A 22,249-nucleotide genomic window follows, 5' to 3' on the forward strand; every position below is an offset into this window, starting at 1 on the left:
GAACCACCACCAGCTCTTTCCCATGCCAGTAGCAGTCAGAGCTGCATCAGTATGAACAACACACAGATGAATCCACCCTTTTTTTAATCACAAAAATATTATACATGTTGGCTCACAATTTGATATTTTCACTCCACGATAAGACATGGGCCTCTTTTCTGACCAGAGTGAGTCACTTGACCTCATTCCTTTTAAGGGCTGCATAGTGCCTGTACCATATTTTATTTAGCCATTCCCTACTGAAGGGCATTCTGAGTGTGTTGAGGGTTTTTTTTTTTTTTCCTTTTGCTGCAGTAGCCATTCTTGTCTATTTTATCTCTATGGAGTTACACTGTTCCTTCTGTAGGATAGGTTTTTTTAAAATGTTTTTTTAATTTCCTTTTGAGAGAGGGAGAGAGCGAGCAGGGGAGAGACAGAGAGAGGGAGACAGAAGATCCAAAGCAGGCTCTGTGCTAACAGCAGAGAGCCCAACACGGGGCTCAAACCTACGAACTGTGAGATCATGACCTGAGCTGAAGTTAAACACTTAACCTACTGAGCCACCTAGGCGCCCCTAGATTTTTTTTTTTAATTCAAGTTAGTTAACACATAGTGTAGTCTTGGCTTCGGGAGTAGAACCCAGTGATTCCTCTCTTACACATGACACCCAGTGCCCATGTAGGACAGATTCTTAAAAGTGGGCTTTCTGGCTCAAGGGCATGTGCAGTTTTTAGCTTCAGATTGCACCCCCCCCCCCCATAAAGGTAGTACCAATTTACACCTCTTTGCATAGAGTAGAGAACCTCTCATTAGCACTAGATGAAAAAAATCACAGGTTTTTTTTTCAATCTGATGGATGAAAAAGGTCCTCCTTGGTCAGTGGGTCCTGGCTTTATCTTAATGTGAAGTGTCTTTATCTTGCCCCCACATCAGCTCTTTTTTTTTTTTTATGTTTGTTTATTTTTGAAAGAGACAGAGTGTGAGTCGGGGAGGGACAGAGAGAAGGGAGACAGAGAATACCAAGCAGGCTCCAGGTTCTGAGCTGTCAGCATAGTCAGATCTCTTAGTCTTTAACCCAATGCCCACAGCACTTCCCTGCAACTCTCTCTTCCCAGGTCTGGGTCTAACCATGGAGCTTTCCTCTTTAAAACTCTCTATACCTTCCCACTGTATATGCCTTCCTGGGGGCGGGGGGGCATTTAGGGCTTTGTGGATTCTGGCCAAGGTCGACATTTCAGCCTTCTAAGTTTGCCTGCCACTCGTTCACTTCCTCTGACATCTCCAGCCCCACCTGTGTCACCAGCTTCCCTTGGCACTCTGCACACACTCCTGCTTGCCCTGAATGCACTCTGCATTTCTGAACTCAATCTTGAGCTCCCTGAGAACATCCACATTTTTGTTTTTCTCTATGGAGTATCTGTGCTTGGGGGTCTTGTGGCCTGCAGTGGGTTCCCCACGGAACCCCGCCGTGGTTTGCATGGACAGGTACAAGGGCAAGGCAGGGGGCTGGGTGGTAAGATTGAAGAGTGTGGGTTTGGAGGTTTTACTGCAAGGTCCACCTTTCAGGGGCTGTGGGATTTTGAGCAAATGAGATTCCTTAACCTCTAAGTCTTAATTTCCTCCTTTGTAAGACGAAGTTATTAGTAATGCACAGGGCAGCAAAAGCTTTGTAACTACAAAATGTGATGTAGTTTCCAACAGTAAAGTCATAACTTCCTAAGGATGTACCAAAATATACTCATCTGAGCTGCATAGAACAACAGTATATGGGAATGGGATTCTCTCTGTCCCTGGTGAAACCAGTGAGGGCACCAACGAGAACCCAGAGAGAGTGTGTGCGTAGAATATTGTGAGGAGTCCACCCCACCCCCTGAGAATATACAGGGGCCCTGAGAGGGGAGAGGAAGAAGGGGGATTTGCAAAACACTTTCTTCCAGGAGCACAGCTACAGTTCTGTGAGCCCCCAGCTCAATGGGGTGGGGTCAGGAGGCCTCCCTTGTCCAGAGTCTACAAAAGGGGCCTTGTGTGGGACTTCTGGGAGAGCTGGACAGGTGTGCCCTGCAGTTGGGAGACCAGTGCTGGATTAAGGCCACCATGGCTGCCACATAACACACCTGTGCTCCCAGAGCCCTGCCTGATGGAGAGGGCAAAGGGACACAGCAGCAAGAGCAGAGGAGGAGCTGAGTCACAGCCAGAGAGGCATAGCTGCAGATGAGCATCCCTGGCTCAGTCTCAGACACCTGCCAGCCCCAGATTGGATGGAGCCCACTGAGGCAATGGTAGGAGCCAATCACAGGAGAACCCTGCCTGTTCTCCCCACCTTTCCTCCTTCCCAGACCCTAAGCACTTGGGAAAGGACCTCCCACCCCAGCTCAGACACCCTGCATTCAGGGGAACAGGAGACTTAATACTGACTCAACCTGAAATCTACGTCATATTCCAAAGTGACCACAGTGACTGCTAGGACCTGAGAATGACTAGGAAGTTACTGAGAATCTTCTGGCTCTATCTGGGGAAGGGTGATGGACTGTAGGAGATCAGGGTCATGCTGTGCTTTGCTCTGTCTAAAACTTGCCAGCCCAGCATTCAGGCTCCTGCAAAGGTGCAGCCCATCTCCTAGGGTGTGGAGAGGCAGTGCCCCCCACCATCCATCTGCATGCTGCTGCCACTTCAGAGTGCACGGCAGCACTTTCTCCAGGGCAGCCATAACCTCATGTAGGGACTGAAGCCCCCTATGCACTTATCCCAGGGCTGGTGGGAGAAGAGTGCACTTGAAGAGAGACGGCAGCGTCTTCATGACAGAAGTGGGCGAGTGTCCTGGGCAGAGAGTGCCAAAAGCCTGAGCAGTAAGACCATAGTTGAGGACTGTGTGGGCATCGGTGGGGTGGTCCTGGGAGTAGATGTCCAGATACAAGGCAGGGGGCACTGGCTGATTTCAGGAGGGGAGGGTTCACCAGATCCTGGAGCGGTGGGGGGTGGAGGGTGGGGGCATCAGCCCAGTTCAGGAACTGGACCACCTGGTCAGATGGGTGCTCTGTGTCACCAGAAGGCAGCATCATGGGCTCTCCAAGGCTCCCTCAGGCTGGAAGTTTGGAGCAGCATTGATATCACTGCTTCCCAGTGATGGACGCAAATTGGGGTCATCACCCCCACAGGTTCAGGTTGATGGGTGCAGGGTGAGCCCCAGACAACGGGAGTATTAAAGACTCCACAAGTGATTCTAATGTGTGGCTAGCACTGAGAACGCCTCTTCTTGGGCAGCACTTTCTCAAACTTACAAATGTTTGTGAATCTCGTTAAAATGAAGACTCTGATTCTGTTGGGGACAGTACTGCTGGTGTACAGACCAACATTTGAGTAGCAAGGATCTAGATCTGCCTTAACCAACATGGAACTGTTAGCCTCATATGTCTGTTTATATTACTTTATTTTTTTACGTAAACTCTCCCCCCCAACATGGGGCTCAAACTCACTATCAGTGAGTCTCATGCTCACTGACTGAGCCCACTGGGATCCCTAGCACGTGACTATTTAAATGTAAACTTGAATGAATTAAAATTAAATTTAAAACTTCAGTTTCTCAGTCATACTAGCCACATCTCAAGGACTCAGCAGCCCCATATCTCATGGCTAGCTGACAGCACAGAGATCATTTCCATCGCTGCAGAAAGTTCTGTCGGATGGCACTCTTTCAGGGCAAGTAGCATCTTCTTGACACCCTGTAAGGGTTGTGCTCTGTGCTGTTCCCAAAAATGTGCCTGCTGTCAAAGCATCATTACACTTTCACCTGTGTGTGTGTGTGTGTGTGTGTGTGTCCGTCTCCCTCACTACATCAGCTTCCCTTAGTCAGGGTCTACAGTGGATTTACTCACCACACTTATACACACTCTGTATAGTGACAATAATAGTTCATGTATATTATGCACTCACTAAGTGCCAAGGCTCATATTAAATGTTTTACATTTTAATTTGCAACAAGAATCCTATTTTATAAATGGGAAAGCTGGAACTTAGGCCAAAGAACTTGCCCAAGGGAACATAGCAGGTAAACTGTGGAGGGGAGTGTGGAGCCACGTAGACTACCTCTGCAGCCAGATGCTCTTCACTGTTATGCTATACTGTGGTGGTTCTCAAGTGAGGACAACTTTGTCCCCCGCAGACATTTGGCAGTATCTGGAGACATATTTGACTGTCATGACTGTGGTAAGAAGGAGGCACTACCAGCATCTAGTGGGCAGAGGTTAAACATACTGCAGTGCACGGGAAGGCCCCCAGCAACAGAGGATCATCCAGCCCCACCTGTCAGTAGTGCCAAAGCTAAGTAACTACTGTTTGCCACTCAGTGAGTAGATTATAACAGGGAGAAAACGGTATATAGGAAAGTTGTGGGGTCATACTCCTTACTATGAGAGGGTGTGTGATGTGGTGAATGAAGAGTAGAGGAAAAACCTGCATTTGGCAGTGTGACCCTGGACAAGTCCTTTACTCCATGAGATTCTGTGTTCCTGTCTCTGAAATGGGGATTGAAAGCAGGGTTGTGAGGTTCATTAGGAATATGGTATTGCTCTGAAAATCAAGACTGAATAAACCTGAGCTGTGAACACTTCTTGGGTGGGGAGAAGTTTCCCTACCTGTTCACGGGGAGTGAGGGGAGCCCAGAGGTAATAGAGGAAGGAAAAATCTAAGCTCTGTGTACAAGGGCTATCCCTCAAACTAATTACTTGTTCTCTGGTGACCACTTGAGAAAGATCTTGCAGAATTCCAGCTGCTCCTGGAGATCCGCAAAGAATCCAAAGTGAGGTGTTTGTGTATATTTTGAATTATAAGAGGGTGCCATGTAATATAATAGTTTTGCTACCTTTTCTCCATCATCTGCTGTAGCTAAAAATTATCTTCAAATTAACAGTGCCTTTCCATCCCCATATCCTTGTAAGGTCCCCATTATATTACCTGGCGGTTACTGGACAGCAGCTGTCTCTATGCTCAGAGATGGACTTTGGTCACTGCCTTCTGCTTAGAGGCTGTTTTAATTGCACGGACAGTGGCAGTTAAGCGAATGGACTTTGAGTCCAAGCATGTGTATCACAACTCTGTGTCCTTGAACCTGTCTCTGGCTTCCTGGGTCTCCACTTTGAGATGTAGGGATCAGGGTGGGCAGCTTGGGAATGTCTGCCAGCCTTTACATGTGAAGGCTGGGCAGCTGCACCTGAAGTTCAGCAAAGAGCCTGGCAAAGCATCAAATGCCTGGGGCACCCCCAATAAATGTGCTTGCATGTGACCAGGTTCCTGACCTCACACATCCAAATCCCAATACGATTCACAGTTGTTTTTAAAAATGTTTAGGTTTATTTTATTTTTTAGTTTATTTATTTATTTTGAGAGAGAGAGAGCAGAAGAAGATCAGAGAGAGGAAGAGAGAAAGAGAATCCCAAGCAGGCTCCACACTATCAGCACAGAACCTGACAAGGGGCTTGAACTGACAAACCATGAAATCAATTACCTGAGCTGAAATCAAGAGTTGGAGGTGTAACCAACTGAACCACCCTGGTGCCCGACATGCATTGATTTTTGTTTATAAATGCTTTTTCACAGATTTTGCCTATGAGCAACAGAGTCTTAAAGCAGTTATAGCTAGTGCTGTAACAAGAAAAAAACCAGGCAGACCCCAGGAGCCCCCCTGGGAAAAAGACTCACATCAGTTCCCACTATGGAGGCCTGCACAAATCCCTGCCCTGGGACAAGGACTGACCACTCTCCCCTGGTGAATATGCTGTGACATTGAGAAACCTGACTCCATCGGCCCTTTCACCAGGACTGAATCACTTATACAACCATAACTTTGTTATCAGCGTTGTTTGCCCTTCGTGGGTGAGCAAGTGTAAGATGTTCCCTAGAGACTTCCCACAATACCAGGGTAAAGGGCACAGTCTTGGCCTTCACAGGTTCTCACCTCTTATGATAGAAACAAGCTACCAGGACCATTTAAAACAACAGTGGCATTTTTTTTCCTGCCATGGGGTTTGAAGATCACAAGAGAGACAATCTGTAGGTCTGAAGGTGGGTTTCAGGAGCTGGGGTGAGGAGGAGACCCTGGCAGCGCCTCCTGACCTTGGAATAGGGAACAGCGGTAAGGACAGTTTGGCCCCAGTGGCCAGGAAAGAGGCTCCCAGACATAGTAGCTGCCCTCCTTGAGAGCTCCATTTTGCCAGGGGGCTGTGAAGAGAGTGTTTAGAGAGGCAAGTTCTCTGCCCTTGCTGATCTGTGGGGTCTTATTTAGGAGAGGAAATGGAGAACGGATTCAGGATAAGCCTTCAGAGGATGGAGGGAAGAGGGAGATTCGTGGGGTGATGGAGGACAGCAGTAGGAAGGCAAGTGGGCCAAGGACCTCAGGGTGCTTTTGAGGTCTGAGGGGAAGTGAAGAGGATGGGAAGCTTCTGCTGACCAGGGAGAGGGCATCCTTGAGAGAACCTTCACTCCCTCTGGCAGTAGCCTTGCCTAACTGCAGTGTGGAAATAGCTCCACAGTGCAGACTTGCCTCGTTTCTGTATTTCAACAGGGACCCGGACTCCTTCCTGGTTGCTATCCAAGCACCAAGTGAATCCCGGTTATCTTAGAGTAGTTTTTGTGGGTTGTTTTTGTTTTTGTTTTTAATTTTTACTGAAGAGTGATACATATGCAGAGAAATATACAGATCATGTGTGTCTCAGTGAATTTTCACACACCAAACACACCAGACAAGAAACAGAATGAGACCAGTACCCCAGAGGCCCCTTGTGTTTTCTGCCAGCAGGCTCTGGAACTCATTCCCAGACTGTGGAATATGTGCTAGCTATCGAAGGATCCCTCAATCTCTGATTGCCCTTGCAGGAGACCTGGTGTGCAGTGCACTGGAGAGATGTGTTAGATTAGAAACAGCCTTCCTGTCTGTAGACTCAGCACTTGCCAAAGGGCCTGGTGCCTCGTGGGCACTCACCAGGTACAGTTGATTCTCATTATGTGTAGTAGTTATGCTCCATAAAGTTGCTGTGAACAGTGAATTAGTGAATACTGAACCATTGCTCCTAGAAGAAAGAGTAGAAATCAGAGCTAGTGGGCCTCTGATTACAACATTTTGTCAAATGATCAGCAATACCCTTGTTTTATTTGTGTTTGTGTTTAAGACACTGTATTGTATGTATTGTTAATTAATTATTATCCCACTCACAGCCAACAAAACTGAAACTCATGCCTGAATGAAGTTCATTTGATACACGTATTTTCTCTGTGACATACCTAACAGCCTTTTTGTGGTCAGGAACACCAGACAGCACTTTAGCACTAGACGTGGGAGCTATTTTACAGTAAAATCACCCCCAAAACCCCATAAAAATGCAAAAAATGTGGCACCAAGTATACCTCAAAAAGGACATTTGTTCACAGTATGAGAGCAGAAACAGGAAAGAAACAGAATCTTATCAGCTGGGACCATGCTTGTCCAAAGCCTCGAATTTTTCACTTCTCTGCACATGTCTACAAATTACCATGAATGGTCATAAGAACTGGTGTGGGCGTTACAAATACATTATAGTGAGTAGGCAAATTCACAAATACGGAATCCGCGAACAGTGAGGACTGACTGTATTGGTTAAATGGGAAAGGTAGGAATGGCAATTAGTTCAATCTGGAGGTGGAAATAGAACACAGCCCATCACACATCATTCAGAATGGGAGCTTACTCTGTGAAAAGCCCTCACTCCCCAAACGCTCAGCACAGTTTTGAGACAAATGCTCACACAAGAGTTAAAAGCCCAAGTTCCACTGTAAGATCACCCAGCCTGGCTCGTAGACAGAACTGGTGAAGAGCGACTGCAGACTTTGCAGGCATGTATTGATCAGGGGCTATCTGTGTAAGCTGAGATGGATAATCACTCAGTAAATGCTTAGAAAAACACCAAACCCTCAGCTTTCATATAGGAAGCCTGGCATATAGGAGCGTGTGGGTGGCTCAGTCGGTTAAGCATCCTACTGTTGGTTTTGGCTCAGGTCATGTTCTCACAGTTCATGAGTTCAAGCCCCATATTGCGCTCTGTGCTGACAGCGAGGAGCCTTCTTGGGATTCTGTCTCCCTCTGTGTCTCTGCCTCTCCCCTGCTCATTCTTGATCTCTCCTCTCAAAAAAAAAAAAAAAAATATATATATATATATACACACACACATATATATATGTATGTGTGTGTGTGTGTGTGTGTGTGTATAAACATTAAAAAAAAAAAAAAGGAAGCCTGACATAAACCCTTAACATAGATGAGGTCCCATGTGTCCCCAGAGCCCAGGACCCCACCCCCACTCCAGCAATCCCCTTAGTGTGTGTTTAGACACGTCATCACCTCCATGTAAACCAGGTCTGTGGCAGAGGACCTAAAGGGGAGGCAGAAACGGAGGATGTTTGCTGTTATTGAAACACCTAGGCACTGTTCTGGCTTCGGCTAATTATGACAGATGTTAATGATACATGCACGTTAGATCAGAAATCTTAGAGTGTAAACTCAGGCCTCTCCTTCCACAAAGAATGTTTTGCAAAGCTGGGAATGAGCCATCGATACATATTTTTAAGATATTTAAAATGACAGCATAACAGAAAAAGATTCCAAGAAGCGTGCCAAAGTGTTAGCACACTCTCCTGGGTTATTGATTTATGGGAAATTTCCTTCTCCTTTATACTTTCATCTGTTTTCTGGATTTGTACAATGTGCATGTGTACTTTTATAAACAAGGAAGACATTTTGCGAAAGGAAAAAGATTCTTAAAAATTGTGGCTCCAAAAACTTTCAAGAGACGTAAGAATCCTGCTGACCCACTGTGTGTTGGCTTAGGGCATAGATTTGCTTTATTTTTCTCAGCCAAGGGGCAGGAAATCCTGGTAGTTTACATCGTACAGCTCATTGCCTCTCACCCAGAAGACAGTCTTCATGACAACTCCCACCTTCCAGACTCAGCTGTCCTGCATGTCATATGGGATGTAGACCACTGTTGGAGTCCCAGCCTCAATCCCTCAGCGGGTCCTTATAGAAGTCTTTCCAAATGAAAGAAACAGTACCTCAAGGCTGAATTGTAATAGGCACCAAAAAGGGGGGGAACCCATCACTGACTAGCAAGTCAAAATGAAGTAGTAAGAAGCATCTGCCTCACAGAGGGCTGGTTGAATATATCTCTAGAAATGGTTTCACACTGAGGATCTTCTGAATGGTTAATTTTAAGTCTTCCTGTATACAAATAGCTCGGTTAAAATGCCAAACATGTGTCCAGAAACTGTGTGGTTTTCTTCCCCATTGTATTTAGAGTTGTGTGTGATGGGGTATTTTCAGAGTGATATATATGGTAGGCTCCTGGGCAGATGGATGAAAATTGGGCTGCCATCTTGGGCAGTGTGTAGCTGCATCAGGGCCTGTCTGCTAGCCAGCTGTCCACAGGGCATAGTGTCTACAGGGAGGAACAGAGTGCTATTCCAGAGAGTGTGGCTTCAGTGGGCACTGGGTTACTTGGGCCAGGCTCGTCCATGGCCTTGTTCAGACCTTGCTGGCCTTCCCACCCTCCCCAGCCCATGTGGGGCACAGCACATGCAGAGATGGCTAGGAGGAGGCCCCTGCACTGATGGTGTGGCTCATGAGGAGACCAGGACACGCAGAGCATCAAGAGTTAGTCTGCTTGGACTATCGCAGATCATGTCCTCAGGAACCAAGAGTCAGCCCGGCCACCTGGCCCAGTTAAAGGCTGGGAGACATCCTGGTGCTTGCTTCTGTTTTCTTATCATGGGAGAGGACATTGGTAAAGGGCTCATTGGTCTCCACCATGTCCTGGCTAGGATTTGACCAAAGTCTACATCTCTTCTCAAGTGGGACTAACAACAACAAAATAACAACAGCACCCTTTGCGAGGGCAGCTCACACTCTTCAGCTTACAAGATGCCAGGCACTGTGCTAAGTGCCTTCTGTGGCTTATATCTCATTACACCTTCACCATCACTAAGGAGGTGTAGACAGCACATGATCTCTTTCGGTCTTCAGTCACATTAGGAGAGGTACACACTGCTCCTTTCCTCATTTGACACCGAAATTGAGTCACAGAAAGATTCTGAAATTTGCCCCAAAGCACCTTGCTAGCCCGAGGCCTTAATCTTAGACATGGAGGCCCCAGGGCCACATCAGTAGCTGCTCCGTTTCCTGGCCCCAAGGAGGAAGCAGTCCTCATTACCACAGCCTACTGAACCAACCACAAGAACAAACTCTCTTGGAGATGAATGCTTGAACAATAAATATACTTTTTAAACCAAACCCTTGAAGAAGGAGAATGTGTTAAGAAGAAAGAAGGAATCTGGAGAAAATCTAATGTATAAACTTCTCATAGCCTCCCTCTTTGACAGAATCATATCCTCAAAATAACAGCAACAAAAATAATTTTCCTGATCAAAAGTTGCCCTCATGTGAAATTAAGTTATTTAGGGCAAGCGTTGTGGCTGTTACAGCTTCCTGCATCGAAAGTGTTGTGTCTTCCAGAAGTTTTACTCTACATATGCTGTACAGCAGATCAAATTTGCTGTCTTCCTTTCCAGGGGAGACGTGTTTGGGGGAGTCCATCTCTTTCAGACTCTCTGTAAAGGAGATCACACAGATACAGACATGAATCAGTGGTTTCCTGTGCGTGAGAAACGCTCCTGGGCTGTTGGTTGCAAACCCAGGCACACCCAACTGCTTAAAAACCTGTTGTCAAGTGGGGAGGAGAAATTGAGATGTCAGAGCCCTTTAGCCAAATCCCCAGAAGATTAAGGTTGTCTGTGTATTGAGGCAGAAAGGAGTAAACAAAGGAGTGTTTTCAGCTCCTTTTATTTAATCTGCTGCCACATCTATATTAGCCTGGGATTAATGACATTTTGAACGTGTTTAATCTCAGAAGCTTTTTTTATGGTTGAACCTTGACCCTGAATATTCATGCAGTAGAGCGGTCACATAGTAAGATACTTGGCACCTGCAACCTGCCTTATCCTGCACATTACCTGTGTCTTCATTCCTCTCCCCTCCCTCCCCTTGTGGAGTATAGCACATGCCCCACAGTCCTTGCCCCTGCTGTGGCACCATGTGCAGGGAATGGGAGTGCAGACCAGAGTGGCCAGCTGGGCAGCTGGGTCTTCTGCCACAGAGCAGAATCGCTCTTTACCCAGCCGCTCTGCCTGCACTCACCTGGCACAGGCACTTCCATGTGGGCTCTGTGAGGCTCCAGGTGGAATCCTGGGCCTCTCTGAACCATGGTAGGAAGCTTCCTTCCCAGTGCCTGGAATTTCTCCCACCATTCCTGTGCCCTCCACCCATGAGGCTGGTCCTGAACTGTCCTGTGAAAGGGTCTGGAGGCCGTCAGGGTCCCTCTGGCCCACTCGCATTCCTGACATGACAAGGAATGAAGGGGTAAGGAGAGAGCACCGAATACCGAATACAAGGAGAGGCCACCACTCAGGGAAAAGAAATAGGAACCAAAGAAGAAAAATGGTTGCCGAAAGATCTCGGCCGTGCGCCTGGCCCAGTGCTTGGTGGCACTGCCATTGTAGGTTGTTTGATGTCACACTGGCACAGCAGGGCATGGGTGCAGAGCTCACTCTGTCCCATGAGCCTGCCCATGAATGCCTGACACAGGTGTACACACTCACACACAAAGTACAGCTGCCCACTGACAGGCAAAGCCGAGGCCAGTGACCCTTCTTTGCTTGCAAAGAAATCTGCCAGCATGCTCTCCATGTAAGGAAAGAAAAGCCACCTCTTGCCAAGCCGAACCTAGCTGCATTGATTACAAGACCGCAGTTCCTATGACCAAACTGGACAGAATAGGATTTGTCTCTGGTCCAGTGAGCTGTCAGTCTTGAGCCTGGTCTAGGAGGGCCCCCAGCCTTGCTGTAGGCCTCCATTTTATTTTATTTTTTATTTTATGTTTGAGAGACAGAGGATGCAAGGGAGTCAGAGACAGGAGGGGCAAGCGAGAGAGAGAGGGACAGAGAGAGAGAGAAGCAGGGCTCACCCAAAGCAAGACTTAAGCTCACCAATGTGGGGCTGGAACTCAGGAACTGTGAGATCATGACCTGAGCCCAAGTCCGATGCTTAACAACTAAGCCACCCAGGCGCCCTTGCTCTAGGCCCCTGATCCACATGGTCCCCAGGAATGCTACATAGCCCCTGTATAACCTTTTCCAGTGAGTTTTTAAATACTCTTTTTTGGCCCAAATAGGGTATAGAAATTCCTCAGAGCTGTCTTGTACCCTCGTGGTGAGAATGACACATGTGTCACTTGCCCTACACAGACCTGAGGGACTGGAGAGCCACCCAGAGCACTGGGAGGTGCGGGGCCACTGTGGCATTTCGTAGCTGCCATTCAGCCTCTAGGTTAAAACTTGGGATGGAAATTTTCTCTCTGTGTATCTGTAGTCTTGACAGAATTATTCAGAATATTCTGTTGACTAAGGTAATGAGTTTAAACCTTAGTAAAATCCCTCTCTCCAGTCAGCCTGTGCTGTGGCAAAGGCTCCTGAGCAGCAAGCATGTGCAGGACAGAGCAGGCAGGACGGCACCACCACACCTCTCATTCCAGCCAGGACCAAATGGAGGGCACAACTGTCGTTGAGTGTGAGGAAAATATCAAAGGAGAAATGGAACGAAATCTTCTTAAGAAAAAAGTTAAAAGTCCAGGGGCACCTGGGTGGCTCAGTCGGTTAAGCGTCTGACTCTTGGTTTTGGCTCAGGTCATGATCTCATGGTTCGTGAGTTCGAGCCCCCACATCAGGCTCTGTGCTGTTGGCATGGAGCTGGCTTCAGATCCTCTGTGTGTCCCCGCCCTTCCGCCTCCCTGCCCACTGCTGCTCACTAGCGCACTCTCACTGTCTCTCTCTCTCTGTCTCTGAAAAATAAAAGAAAAAAGTTAAAAGTCTAGAAAGACCATGAGGTTTCCCTGGAATGAGAGATTGAGATTAAGGTAAGAGAAATGCAGACTTTCTGTAAAACATGGAACCACCTTCTGTGTGCTAGGCAATCACTGGGTTCTTCAGATGAGATATAAAACGTAAAACAACATCATAAATGAGCTAATATTAGGACACTACATGGTGCATAGTCTGCAGAGTGTGTCTGTTAAATAAATAAGAAGTTCTAATGACTGAAAGCATATATCAGTGAGGCAGACAGTGAGCCAAGAAGTGGGGTAAATCTCTTAAGAGAGATTAGGAGAGGGAGAGCATATTCATCTAGGCTGACCAGACAGGCTGACCAGAGTAGGCTTCATGGAGAAGGCAGCATCTGGGCAGGCCCTTCATGGGCAAGTAGGGATGATTCTGGAACAGGGTGTCTAATCCCTGTCACCTCCTGGACTGTGGCCATAGCCTCCTTCCTCACCTCATAGCCTCCTATCCCTCCCCAGTCTGACTTCCTCTCCACACAGCCTTCAGAGTGTGCCCTTGGTTCAAACCCCAGGACTCCCCATTACGGACAGGAAAAAGGCCAAGAAGACCCTTCTCAGTCTGTCCCTTCATGATCCATCAGCCCCTCTCAGCCAGCCTGCCTACTGTTCTGCCTTCTGCCCCTTCCACCTAGGAGGCCTTATGGTGCCCCTCTGTTCAGCCTGGAAGGTTCCTTCTCCAGGTCCCAACCCAGACAGCACCTCACCCACCACCTACCAGTGTTAGGCCCTTCATCCACCCAGCACTTGGTAAACTGTAGCATCTTCCAATTTCCACTACAGTTGCTTGTTTGTGTTTAGTTTCCCGCACTAGATTTTGAGATTTTGAAAGAACAGGACAATTGGCTGCTTATTTTTCCACCTTAGCATTTAGCACAGTCCTTGCACATAGGAAATGCCAAAGGGAGGGAGGGATGGAGGGAGGGAGGAAGGACAAAGGGAAGGAGAAGGAGGAGAGCAGAAATGTTGAGATCTGGCTAATAGAAATGATTGTACATTTAGAAGTAGTCTGAGCAAATCTGAGTTTTGAAGTCAAGCGTGGAACAGAGAACATTTTGAAGAAGGAGCGATGAAGGCTGAGGATCAGGAGCAAGGAGGAATTCCCAGGTTTGGGAGCAAGAGTCCGACAAGGACCCGGGGCAGGAGGGAGACACCCAAGGAGGACAGGCCTCCCAGGCAAGGTTAACACAGTTCCATCAGTACGAGGGGTAGAGCAGGTAGAGAACTTGGAGACCTCAGGATTTACAGTTCAATGGTCGGGTGGATGGAGAGAGCAGCGCTCATGTTGTGGCTGAGTCAGGCATTAGCTGAAGAGACACAGGCAGAGGCCATTGGAGGTGGAGGGTGGAGGAGAATAGAGGACTCGGGCTTCATGGGGATGATGAGGCTTAGTGGCGACAGTTCTTTTCAAGCTGTGGGAGACCCAAGCACTTTGCAAAGCAGCAGAGAAGAGGTCAGCTGCCAGGGAGAGCCTGAAGAAGCAAGAAGGGGCAAGGGATAAATGAAAGAGATAGAGCAGGGCTCCCTGGGGACCAGCAGGGTGGAGGCTTCAGGGAGCAGCCAGGAGAAGAGTGGGAGCCATTCCCGGCTGTCCAGTCCAGGAAGAGGTCAGCATGTGAAGCCAGAGGCCCTTCTCAACTCTGACGAGAGACCGAAGCCTGCAGGGCAGGGGCTCCTGTCCCCTGCCCCTCTTTGGTGACCGGGGGGCTGAGAGAAAGACTGCAGGTTAAACTGGAGACAGAAACAAGAACAAATAGAGTAATATCCTATCACGTCAGAGCCAGGGGTGGTATATGTCAAGCCACCAAGAACGAGAGGTCATCACAGATATCTGCAGGCATTGCTGCGACATGGGCCCTGCCTTCACCTTGCTGACCAAGGTGCACTGTGTAGAAGGGAAAGCGGTCAGGGGCCAGGCATCTGGGGATACACTTCTGTCTTTGTTTTCTGAGGTAGCAGGCAAACATTCAGAAAGGCGGGCTTGTGGGGAACCTTTGGATTCGGTGTACTTTTTTTTTTTTAATGTTTCTTTATTTTTGAGAGAGAGGGAACATGAGCGGGGGAGGGGTAGAGAGGAAGGAGACAGTGGATCCAAAGCAGCCTCTGTGCTAACAGCAGAGAGCTCGATGCAGGACTTGAACTCACAAACTGTGAGATCATGACCTGAGCCGATGCTGCTTAACCAGCTGAGCCACCCAGACACCCTGGATTCGGTGTACTTTTGATATGCCTGTGAGAAGCCACTATTTAAGTCATAGATTTCCTTGAAGAGTGTAAGCTTGCTTCTTTTTTCTGTGGATAAAGATAATAAATTCTCATCAAAGAAAATATGCAAATACAGAGATAAAAAGAGGGACTCATAGAGGCTCTTAGGTGGCTCAGTCAGTTAAGCATCCAACTTTGGTTCAGATCATGATCTCACAGTTTGTGAGTTCAAGCCCTGCATCATGCTCTGTGCTGGCAGCTCAGAGTCTGGAGCCTGCTTCAGATTTTGTGTCTCCCTCTCTCTGCACCCCTCCCATACTCACACTCTGTCTTTCTCTCTCTAAAAAATAAATAAACATTAAAAAAAATTTTTTTAGGGGCACCTGGGTGGCTCAGTCAGTTAAGCATCTGACTCTTGATCTCGGCTCAGGTCATGCTCTTACATTTGTGGGTTCAAGCCCTGCTTTGGGCTCTGTGCTGACAGTACAGAGCCCACTTGGATTCTCTCTCTCCCTCTCTCTCTGCTCCTACCCTGCTCACACTCTTTCTCTCTCAAAAATAAAAAAATAAAGAAACATTAAAAAAATTTTTTTTAATAAACAAAGTCACTATTTCTGTTCTCTCTAGAACATTAAGGAAACCAACTGTGGCTAGTTTTGGTGTCACTCTCCACAAAAGGAAGGTTATGCTTACAATTAAAAAAATAATAATAGTGTGTCTACAAAACTTCCAAGAAAATCAGGAATCACATAGTATGTACTAGCCCAAAATGCCAGGCTTATATTAAAGAAATCTTATTTATATACTGATTTTTATCTCATTCCAGAAAGTATCCTGTGGGAGGAATGTGGCTTTTAAATGTGCATATAGGAGCAGTTGCATTTAATTTTTTGTGGCTCAGACTAGAGGAGCATCATCTCTTTGATGCATCTTTAAGTGAGAAAACCAAGTCCCCTGAAGAAAAGCAATGGTCTCACCAGAGAAGCTTCCCAGACCCTCTCTCCTCCTCCCTCATACACCCTGGCCTCCAGCTCCTCTGTGCAGTATTCTCTGTGTGGGAGAAGCCAAAGGTGAGACTGGACAGGGGCTGGGCTGTTTTGCATAATCTTGTGTCTTTACCCACAGAGAAGGGTCCACCTCCTGCAGCCGAGAGCCAGCCTGCACCACCCTGGATCACCATTGCTCGGCAGAAACGGCGAGGGACCCCCAACCAGCCCCCTAACCAGGAAGACAAGCCTGGGGTCCGTACCCTGAAGTCAGAAATAGGAAAGCAAGCCAAGGTGCCCGAGAGAGCCCAGGTGCTTAGAGCAAATGCTTTCTGTCTCTATAGATAGAGGGTGGGACCAGCCAGCTAGAGCTGAGGCCCAGCACCCCACACATTCTGCGTGTTCATTATAGAGACCCTTGCTTCTGACGATTGCTAATGGGTGCCCTCGGTGTGAGCTGGACTGTTAGAAGTGGGTGGATCGCTTAGGCAGCTCGCCGCGCCCTGCCCCCTGGGCAACACAGCTCAGCCTCTGGAGAAATGGAATGGGGTTAAAATAACTTCTCAGATGCGTGGTGACCATGTCAGCAGCTCCATCTCGGCTCGTTGCATGGTAATGGACAAGCCCTGCTTTTGCTGCTATGCTGGCCACCTGCTGGGGCTTCTTGTTCCTCACCTAGGGCTGCAGGGCTGGAACCTGGGTTTCCACTTCACACTCTGCACTGAAACAGCTTTCTCAACCCCAGGCATCTATGCTCACAAGCAGGATGAGACCCTCAGCTTCTGTATTCCCCCTAATAGCCACCATGATAAACCCATAAGCGTGTTTCAGCCATGTGAGGAAATGAGCCCCAGCCTCCAACAGCATCTGTTTTCCTTTGTTTGAACCCAAACCTCCATCGTACCCAGCCCTGAAACCCTGCATGCAGACTAAGGGAATTTCTAAAGTGAATACTAACCAATGATGTTGGTTTGGGGCATCCATGTTCATATCAGGTGTCATAAAAATTTCAAAACTATTTCCAAACAATTCATTATGACTTTTAAATGGAATCCCTGCCATCTGACACGCAGGGCTGAGGCCAGGTGTGGGGACAGGGCAGAAGCCACGACGTCTGTGTGGGCGTAGCAGAAGGCCCCACACTCGCCTGAGTCTGACATTCTAAAGGCTCCTCTCAGCAAGGGCACAAATTAGAGCTCTGCCAAGAAAGTACCAGTGGCATGACTCAGCTCAGCAGAGAAGTTCTGTGGCCCCGCTGCTGTTGGTCATGTTTGCCCCCTCTCGGAGTGTCAGTGACCAGACAGAGGGTGTCTCTCTTGTGTCCTAATAGGAGCCCATGAAGCAAGCTGACTTTGTCCGCAGCAAGTCTTTCCTGATTGCTCCTGCCAAACCCACTGTGGACCGGAGGCAGGGGACAAAGCTTCGCCTCCAGGAGGGGCTGCAAAGAGGAATCTCCTTGTCTCATCAGAACTTGGGTATGAAACCTGCAAGCAGTACCAAATACAGTTAAAACCTTGTTTTGCGAGCACAGTTTGTTCTGGGAACATGTTTGTCATCCAAAGCACTCATATATCAAAGCAAATTTCAAGAACCATTGGCTCAGTTGTGACTATGTGATGTTCGGCATCACGAACTACTCATATTGCAAGACATCGCTCGTTTATCAAGTTAAAATTTATCAGAAATGTTTATTCATCTTGTGGAACACTTGGGACACTCGCAGAACAAGTTACTTACAATCCAAGGTTTTACTTTGAAATATGTTTCCAGCACTGGTCGTGCTTTTCTTGTTTTGTTTTCTGAATTACTTTGCCACATTGATTTTTTAAATGGCTTTTGCTGAGATGTCACTTCCATGTCATAACACTCACCCATTTCCAGTGTACAATTCAGCAAGTGTATATTGACAGTAAGTGTATATTTACTGACTTGTACAACCATCACAATCCAATTTTAGAACACTTCCCTCACCCTAAAAAGAAACTCATGCCCATTTACAGTCATTCACCGTTCCCAACCCCAGGGCTAGGTAACCACTAATCTACTTTCTGTCTCCATATACTTGCCTTTGGGGACATTTCTTATAAATAGAGTCATAAAATATGTGTTCTTTTATAGGTAGCTTTCTTTCACCGAGCATAGTGTTTTTGAGAATCATCTCTGCTATCCCATCAGTATTTTTAAATCTATTTTTAATAGATTTAATAGATTTAAAATCATACAACAAAATCTACCATCCTGGCCATTTTTAAGTATACAGTTTGGCAGTGTTAAGAATATTTGCACTGTTGTGCAAACTGATCTGCAGAGTTTCTGCAGTTTTATTCTGAAAGTTTCTCTTACCTCACTGTGTTGCTGGAACCATTTTGAGCCTACCGTTCTTAAGTCTTTTTATTACATAAATTATTCTATGCTTGAGTCTTCTTTACGTGTTTACACATTAATAGATTTTGTGTTTGAGACCACAGCTAAGACCTTGACGTATATTTTAAAGAAACGCAAGAGGCTTAAGTGGAAATCCAAACTCATTTCTCATGTTTCTGTTTGTTTTGTCTTCTTTCCAGCGGCTCAGTCTGCAGTGATGACGGAGAAAGAATTGCATCAGCTGAAGAGAGCCAGTTATGCCAGTGCAGATCAGCCATCCTGGATGGAACTTGCCAGAAAGAAATCTCAAGCTTGGAGTGACATGCCCCAAATTATAAAATAGGCTGACAGCCTGCTGCTAAAGAACGTCCACTACCTTGACGGGTCACTTACTTAAAAACTGCCAGTGAATCAAGGCAAACAAACTGTGAAACCGAAGAGTGATTTTATCAAGTTATGGGAGAGCGAGCCTGGGGAAGAGGAAGGAACCAGGCCAACAAAGACAGACACACAGCCACAATCCTGGGCCAGAGGTGCCCTAAAACAAGAGCACCATTGAAAAGGGCCAGCAACAAGGTCCTGTGCCCAAAGGTATGAATATGAGTCTTTGAGAATTGCCTTCATAAAGAGGGCTTGGCAGGAAGAAAACAGAAGTGAGCAGTGAAAGCCTTAGTCGGAAGCGCCTGCAAGGACAAAGGGGAAGGTCTTCCAGGAGAACGTGTGTCTGTGCTTCCACCTGAGGTCAACTTGTGTCTCCGGGTGTGGTCTTGCCTGTGGATCCTGTCTTCTTTCAATGTTTACTATTAGGCATGACATTTTTGGTAAAACAGGGATGCCGTTTCCAAGAGCAGCTATTAAACAGTTTTCCTGAAGACAGTCTCTCTAAGAAGGAGCAGAAGGAACATAGCCGGGTTCATCAATTCATAGACTGTTTCCAAAAATAATTTTTAAACTTTTCCACAAGGCATCTGTGTCCTTAACCATTGCACAATGCATTGCCTGTTCAATAAAAGGTTTCAAACATGCCTCTGTCCTATGTGTAAATGTTCTTTCTAGTCACACTTGGAGAATGTCCTCCAGCAGTGAGTGAAATGCGATGTGTGGAGTTTCAGTTAGTATATGTATCATTCAGAGTCTCAGTTGGGTTGGTTTGGGGGTTTGGGTTTTTTGAGATTCTTTTTTTCCAATAAAATTTTCAGTGTTTATTTTTGGAAATCAGAAGATAATGTAGGTTTTTTTTCTATCTTCATCTACTTGGTGCAACATCTTAAAACATAAAATTTCTAAAAAAGTTGTAATTCTTTAGCATCTAATTAATCTAACCTGCACATTTCTACCGAAAACTAGGTTATCAGTGTATTAGCCAGGATGACCCATGAATGTAGAATGTGGAAAGGCCAGCAGAGGAAGAACGTATATTTAGGAACTCAGAATTGTGTCTCAGTTATATAATACCTCTATTTTTAAAAATATTTCCAATTTGTTCCTTTGAACAAGCTCATCTTCATAGGAATATGTGCGGTTGGGGGCATTCAGCCACCAAAATCAGTGAGACTTTATAGATATTATAATTTGATTTTATACACCCTAAGTTCTACTTTCATTGTATTCTCTATCCTCGTGAGTAATTATTTTTCTAGCTGTTAGAACTACACAATGTGATTAAGCCTGCCTTTTTGGAAAAGTCCTGGGATAGCTTTATTCCTAACCAAATTGATTTATTAATTTCATTCTCTTAGAGAACATCAATACTGAATGCCATGGTGAATGTGTGCTCTAAACAAGAACTCTGTCCATCTAGAATTGCTCCAAAAGCTTAGACATGAATAGTTTTAACTAGAAAATATTTTGGTGGCTAGGATTAACCCAAACCATCATTTCCCCTATTAGCAGGACATTTCAGATGAACAATTTTGAGGCAGTGGATTTTACCATTAGATCAAAAATATTTGGTTCAGTTTTATTCAAATAGAGAGGTTGGTATTCTCTGTGTGTCTCAGGACTTGGTCTCATTCTCTCTGGTACCTGGTAAGTTAGAAGGGTATAGATTGTTGAGACACTGGGAGAATTCACTGGGGGATGGCTCTGTATCTGCCACCCCCCTGCATGAAGGTTGTGATCTTCTGCCATAACAAGAGAAACTTAAACAGTGGTGAAAATATGGAGATACCGTGTGAAGTCTAGAGTGGCCTCAGAGATGGTAGTCTGCAGGGAATTGACAAATTTGGTTTACCTAGAAGAGTGAACAATTATTGAGTGCCTCCTGTGTGCCAGGCCCTGCTCTCAGTGCTTCATATGTGTTATTTTTAATTCTCTCCACAATCCTATGGGAGTAAGTACTTGTCTCCATTTTGCAGATGAGGAAACTGAGGCACATTAAGGTTACGGTCACCTGTCCAAGATCTCACAAGTGAGTACCTCGTAAATGACTCTAGTCTTTCAACCCTACCCTTCAGTGATGTCCCCATTTATTTTTTATTTCTTATTTTTTATTTTTTATTTTATTTTAAAGGGAGCACAAGCAGGGGAGAGGGGCAGACAGAGAGATAGAACCTTAAGCAGACTCTATGCTCAGTGTGGAACCTGATGCAGGGCTCAATCCCATGACCCTGGGATCATGACCTGAGTCAAAATCAAGAGTCAGATGCTCAACTGACTGGGCCACCCAGGGGCCCCTCCCCATTTTTAAAAAGCATTAGCATGGTGAGTCTGTGTCCTTAAAAGCATAATATAGACAAGGGGACTATGTGGGATCTTATGTGGCTGTAGACTGAATGTTTTTATCTCCCCAAAATTCATGTTAAATCCTGATGTCCAGTGTGATGGTATCAGGACGTGGAATCTTTTGGGAGGTGATTAGGTCTTAAAGGTGGATCCTTCGTAATGGGTTTAGTGCCCTCATGAGAGAGTTCCCAGAGATCTCCCTGCTCCTTCCACTATGTGAGGGCACATCAATAAGATGGCTGTCTATGAACCAAGAAGCGGGCTCTCATTAGACACTGGATCTGCCAGTGCGCTGACCTTAGACTTCCCAGACTCCATCCACATCAGTAAGAAAGAAATTTCTATTGTTTACAAACTACCCAGTTTATGGTGTTCTGTTACAGTAGCCATAACAGACTAAGACATGTGTCCTGGAGACAAGTACATACATACTGCATGATCCTTCCCTGGGTGACCACATTCACCCTTATCCTTCAGTTCCTAAGAGGGACTGGAGAGAGTATGAGGGTTCTTTTGTAATTTTTAATCATGAGTACCTTCATGAACTATGAGATGTTTTCATTCCCCTGAGGAACAAATGGATAATAGGCCTTATAGTTGTGGGGAAGGAGCACTAAAATAAATAAACATGAAACATGAGAAAAACATGGGAAAACAGAAATACCTGCAGTGGTGGGCCATAAAACAGAGGGACTTGGTTGTGGCAGAAAAAAACTATTTGAGAGTGGGTGGTTAGGAAAGGGTTTGCTAAAGAGGTGACCTAGTTATAAAAATGAACCAGCCTTGCAGAGATCTGGGGGAAAACAGCTAGAGATGACAGCTCTATAAAGCCCCATGCCCTCCCACCGGGCATGTTCAGGAAGCAGTGTAGTCAGCATGTACAGGACAAGGGGGAGAAGCAGGTGCAGACATCAGGAAACAGTCCGGACCACTTGTGGGTGGGGTGGCTGGCAGACCATGTGGGAGATGGATTTTGTTCTAAGTGCTTTGGCAAGTCAGTGAAGAGAAGTGATGGGAGGTGATGTG

The 22,249-nt window shown here is 46.3% G+C and overlaps 1 protein-coding gene across 4 annotated transcripts in view; it reads left to right on the forward strand.

The window, feature by feature from the left end:
- CRACDL (CRACD like) overlaps positions 1-19,524 on the forward strand; it is a 144,753-nt gene extending 125,229 nt beyond the window's left edge. For all 4 annotated transcript variants that reach the window (XM_019457503.2, XM_019457419.2, XM_019457533.2 and 1 more), the window contains 3 exons: positions 16,275-16,447; positions 17,466-17,610; positions 18,700-19,524. In XM_019457503.2, the coding sequence (XP_019313048.2) occupies positions 16,275-16,447; positions 17,466-17,610; positions 18,700-18,842 (461 nt within the window). In that variant the 3' untranslated portion in view covers positions 18,843-19,524. The remainder of the gene's footprint in view (positions 1-16,274; positions 16,448-17,465; positions 17,611-18,699) is intronic.
- Positions 19,525-22,249: the final 2,725 nt, after the last annotated feature.

The sequence above is a fragment of the Panthera pardus genome, unplaced genomic scaffold, assembly GCF_024362965.1.
Source record: "Panthera pardus isolate Hobbes unplaced genomic scaffold, ASM2436296v1 HiC_scaffold_25, whole genome shotgun sequence".
Lineage (NCBI taxonomy): Eukaryota > Metazoa > Chordata > Mammalia > Carnivora > Felidae > Panthera > Panthera pardus.